The following is a 4,712-nucleotide window of genomic DNA, read 5'->3' as shown; positions in this document are numbered from 1 at the left end:
AAGGTGAGGGGATAGGGATAGACCTATATCAGTGGGAGAAGTCAAAAGCTTTCAGTTTGGGGAGTGGCTTCTTTTCCTACCTAACGCTCTCAGCACAGAGGACTTCAGGCTCCAAGCATGTAACCCACAGCTCAGCTCCCACCAGCCACAAGATTCCCATCCCCTTCATTGCCATCAAAAACTTCACCAGGCAGAAGAGCCTGTGCCAAACAAAAAAGCAGAAAGAGGATTTTAACAAAATGTTTATTACAAAAGAAAAGGTCATCAGGCCACATATATGAACATAACCAGGTGTCTGGGGATTGGAAATTTCATTAGTCAGCTCCATGAATAGCAAGAAGCCTTGCACTTTCCTTCATCGGGCTAGTGAGCACTCGTAGGTCAAAAATACTTTTAAATGCTAAAGCCACCATCGGACCATAACAGCTTCTTGGTGGTTATCCAGAAAACAGCTCTTTGCTGGACTAGGCTCTCGAGCCCCTACAGCCTCCTGACAGCCTATTATTTGCCAGCAATTAGAGGGTTCCTCAGCACCACAATGACTGAATCTCCACGCAGGAACATCTTGGAGATGTAGCGGTCCTTGTTGACAGGTTTCGATTTCTTCTTGCCTTTCCCACTCTTGGGCACCTCTGTCCACATCTCCTTAACGTTTTCCAACACCATGTTGCAGTGCCTGGTGGGGAGAGGAAGCTGTTACCTGGATGCAAGGCTCTCCCTTTCCTGCTACCAACAAATGGGGAGGGAACAAAACACCCCTCTCTCTGTGTCCAAGGAACAACCCCATTCTCTAGACTAGAGAGTCCAGAAGAACCTCAAAGGGGAATCGTTCAATTCCGAGTGCACAAATTTATACTGTTGTTAAATTTATAAACGGATTACCGCCGCAGGAATAGGAAGGGCACTATAAACACACATGTCAGTTGACAAAGACCAGGGTAAAGAGATGCATATTCAGCATTTGTTGAAAGCGCTGTAATGAAGAAACCAGACACATCGTTGTGGAGAGAGCATTCCACAACTGGGGCTGCAAGAGAATCCCCTCTCCTGGGCCAACACTTCTCTCCCTGAACTTCTGAAGGAGATGGAACTACCAAGAGGAAAACTGGAAATCTGCCACTTATTTTGAAAGTCTGAACTTGACCTGGCTTTATTTACTTCCGAGCAAACAACAGAGGATCCTACCTGTCAAAGGCTTTGACCCGGCCAAGCAGTTTCTTGTTGTTTCGACAGTTGATTAGCACCTGAGTATTGTTTTTGACGGACTGGGTGAGAACAGAGAGGGGCCCCGTGTTGAACTCTTCCTCCTCCCTCTTCTGCAGCTCCTCTGGGGTCATCTCACTCTTGGGCTTGTTTAAGAGGCTCCTGAGGAGGAAGAAAAGAGACAGCGCTTGTCAAGTCCCATAGGATAACTATGCAGGCATCTGGTTGACGACAACCAGCACCAACTAAATGTGACTTGGCAATATAAAATATGTTCTAGTGGTTATACGACTCATCCTTTCACCGCAAACATGAAAGAAGCACTGTGGTGCAGGGGCGGTGGAAGGGAAAAAAAAGAGAAAGATCCTAACTACCAAGAATCATTATTCACACACTTAAACATTTTAAGGCAGTAGACACAACCCATCGAAAGTTTCCTGTGCAGGGGAGCGATGGGATTAGTGTGGAAGCAAAATCTCTGCTGCTCATAACTAACAGGGAATAAAATTATCCTAACTGTTGTGGTGTTGTTATTTACCCACCCTTTACCCTAAGGTCCCAGGGCAGATTACAGCGATCAAAACACAGTATTAAAAACAGTTTTGAAACAAGTTAAGAGTCATAAACTCTTAAGGTGGTGCCTTTAAAATATGCACCCAATTACTCTGCTACATAGCGCCCTTTACCAAATTGAAGGCAAGATGGTTGGAAACATGCTAACCCTCCCATCTGAATCGGCAAAATTATTGAACTAGCCCCTGGGAAGCATCTTGGAAGCAGCCAAATAAGCCAAGAGGGAAGAACGTGGGGACACTGGGAGTGAGGAAGAGGCCAGCAGCTGGATCAGACCAAAGTGGGGAAGGGGAGGCAGCAATCCCCAGCATTCTGTTCTTAAGGCGGCCAACCAGCTGCTTGTAAGGGAAGCCCACAGGCAGCGCATGAAGGCCGTGACTCCCCCTTCCCACTTGCAAACGGCCAAGGTGCACGAGAAAAGGGGCGGCAGAGAAGAGGATGGTGTCAGGGGGCGGAGAGCTGGGGGTAGCCTTTCTAAAAAAGGCAGCGGGAGCCATTTAATTCCATGAATGCTTTGTTAATGAGTGATTTCCACCACTACCCCCACTATGTTTTCAGCTGCTCCCCCCCTCTCTTTTTCTACAGGTAGGTAGACATGTTGGTCTGCTGAAGTCGAAATAAAATTAAAAAATCCTTCCAGTAGCACCTTAGAGACCAACTAAAATATCTGAAGAAGTGTGCATGCACAGGAAAGCTCATACCAATAACAAAATTAGTTGGTTAAAGGAATTTTTTTAATTTTGTCTCTCTTTTTTGTAAGCCTTCTTGAGTCCCTGTAAATAAATACGGCACTAACTATAACGCTCTTAAACAGGGGCGCCTATTCGGATATTTACGGTAGTGATGATGAGGACCCCCCCAAAAAAATCCTGACCCACAAGAAAGGGGACCTCCAACCCCCCCCCCCCAAAAAAACCGGGCTCCTTCTCTTCCACCCCCCTCCCCGGCCCTCCTCAGCCGCCTCCTCACATGGCTGGGCCCTTCTCCTCTTCCTAGCCGTCGACTCGCGCGGCGAACTGCTCCGTCGCGGCTTTGCAAATGTGAGCGCCTTCCCCGGCTTCCGCTTCCGGGGCATTTCCAAGCCTGCCGGGCCGGCCCTTCCCGGCCGACCGTCTCTATGACTTTGCGCCTACGGCGCGCGAGAAGAGGCAAAAGACCCCGCGGACGGCTTTGCCTTGTCTGCTGTTTACTCGCTTGGGTTCCAATGCATTTCCTGGGGGAGAAGCCCCTGTTGGACCTTCTTTTCGAGCAAAATCTGGCCTGCAGACATTGTACTTTTGTGGGGGCGGGGGGCGGGGAATGCAGAATAATAATAATAATAATAATAATAATAATAATAATACATTTATAATGGAGGAAGGGCGTTCCTAAATCAGTCAAACCGCAGCAAAAATAAAGGGAAAGGATGCTTGCCATATTTCAAAAAGTGAAAATACGGACACAAAAGTTGTTGAGCGTTTTGGAGCAAAGTTGTTGAGCTTGCTTTAGTTCTTCCCAAAATCTCTCTCTCTCAAAAAAGAAGTTTTTGAGCTACTTTTAAGGAAATTTGCCAAAATCTAGTCTTCCAACATGGATTACCATACATCTGGATTTTCCTGGACGCTGCTTCCGACTGCAGTATTCCGTTTATGTCCGGGAAATTCAAGACAGATGACAACCAGTATTATCTTTTAAATTTATGTTCCACTTTCCCTTTTAAAAAGACCACCAAAAAACCCCTCAGGTTGGCATATGTAGCTTTTCCCGCTCCTTTATTTTATCTTCTCAAGAACCCTGAGAGGTAGGTCAGGCCCAAAAGAGAGTGGCTGGTCCCAAGGGCACACATAATTGGGTGGGGATTTGAATGCGCCCAGCTCAGCGCAGTAAACTCCGCACAACGCTGGCTTTTTCAATTAATTGGCTGTTAATGAAGGAGCAAGCAAGCTTTGTCCAAGCACGTAACTGTTGGGAATCATTCTGCATAGAAACAGTAAAGATGTTTGTTCCTTTAAGAACAGGGACATGGGTGGCGCTGTGGGTTAAACCACAGAGCCTAGGACTTGCCGATCAGAAGGTCGGCGGTTCGAATCCCCGCAATGGGGTGAGCTCCCATTGCTCGGTCCCTGCTCCTGCCAACCTAGCAGTTTGAAAGTACATCAGAGTGTAAGTAGATAAATAGGTACCACTCCGGAGGGAAGGTAAACGGCGTTTCTGTGTGCTGCTCTGGTTCGCCAGAAGCGGCTTAGTCATGCTGGCCACACGACCCAGAAGCTGTACGCCGGCTCCCTCGGCCAGTAAAGCGAGATGAGCGCCGCAACCCCAGAGTCAGTCACGACTGGACCTGATGGTCAGGGGTCCCTTTACCTTTACTCACTGGTGGAGAATACTGTAACCTTTTTTCCTGCCTGTGAAAGCCTTTTTATGCTGGCACCTACTTTGACCGACATAAGCATATATATATATATATTGCCGTTACTGTTAGAGCCAGTGTGGTGTAGTGGTTAAGAGCAGTGGACTCGTAATCTGGTGAACTGGGCTCATTTCCCCGCTCCTCCACATGCAGCTGCTGGTTGACCTTGGGCCAGTCACACTTCTCAGCCCCACTGACCACACAGAGTGTTCGTTGTGGGGGAGGAAGGGAGGAAGGGAGGAAGGGAAAGGAGAATGTTAGTCTTTATCAACGACTTGGATGATGGACTCAAGGGCATCCTGATCAAATTTGCAGATGACACCAAACTGGGAGGGGTGGCTAACACCCCAGAGGACAGGATCACACTTCAAAACGACCTTGACAGATTAGAGAACTGGGCCAAAACAAACAAGATGAATTTTAACAGGGAGAAATGTAAAGTATTGCACTTGGGCAAAAAAAATGAGAGGCACAAATACAAGATGGGTGACACCTGGCTTGAGAGCAGTACATGTGAAAAGGATCTAGGAGTCTTGGTTGACCACAA

The 4,712-nt window shown here is 47.5% G+C and overlaps 1 protein-coding gene across 1 annotated transcript; it reads right to left on the bottom strand.

Moving 5' to 3' along the window:
• Positions 1–224: 224 nt before the first annotated feature.
• SNRPD2 (small nuclear ribonucleoprotein D2 polypeptide) lies at positions 225–2,881 on the bottom strand. Its single transcript, XM_083628217.1, has 3 exons — positions 2,746–2,881; positions 1,186–1,365; positions 225–676 (listed from the first exon to the last, which is right to left on the bottom strand). Coding segments are annotated over exons 1-3 (357 nt in total). The 5' UTR covers positions 2,748–2,881; the 3' UTR covers positions 225–501.
• Between the last annotated feature and the right edge of the window lie 1,831 nt (positions 2,882–4,712).

Source organism: Podarcis filfolensis (genome assembly GCF_964270895.1).
Source record: "Podarcis filfolensis genome assembly, chromosome: 8".
Lineage (NCBI taxonomy): Eukaryota > Metazoa > Chordata > Lepidosauria > Squamata > Lacertidae > Podarcis > Podarcis filfolensis.
Note: the sequence above shows the minus strand (reverse complement) of the source record. Positions and strands in the feature narration are given on the sequence as shown.

Excerpts from the sequence above, each read along its gene's own strand:
- SNRPD2 (XM_083628217.1), bottom strand. Across the intron at positions 677-1,185 it reads CGGGTCAAAGCCTTTGACAG|GCACTGCAACATGGTGTTGG; the intron begins GTAGGATCCTCT and ends TCTCCCCACCAG.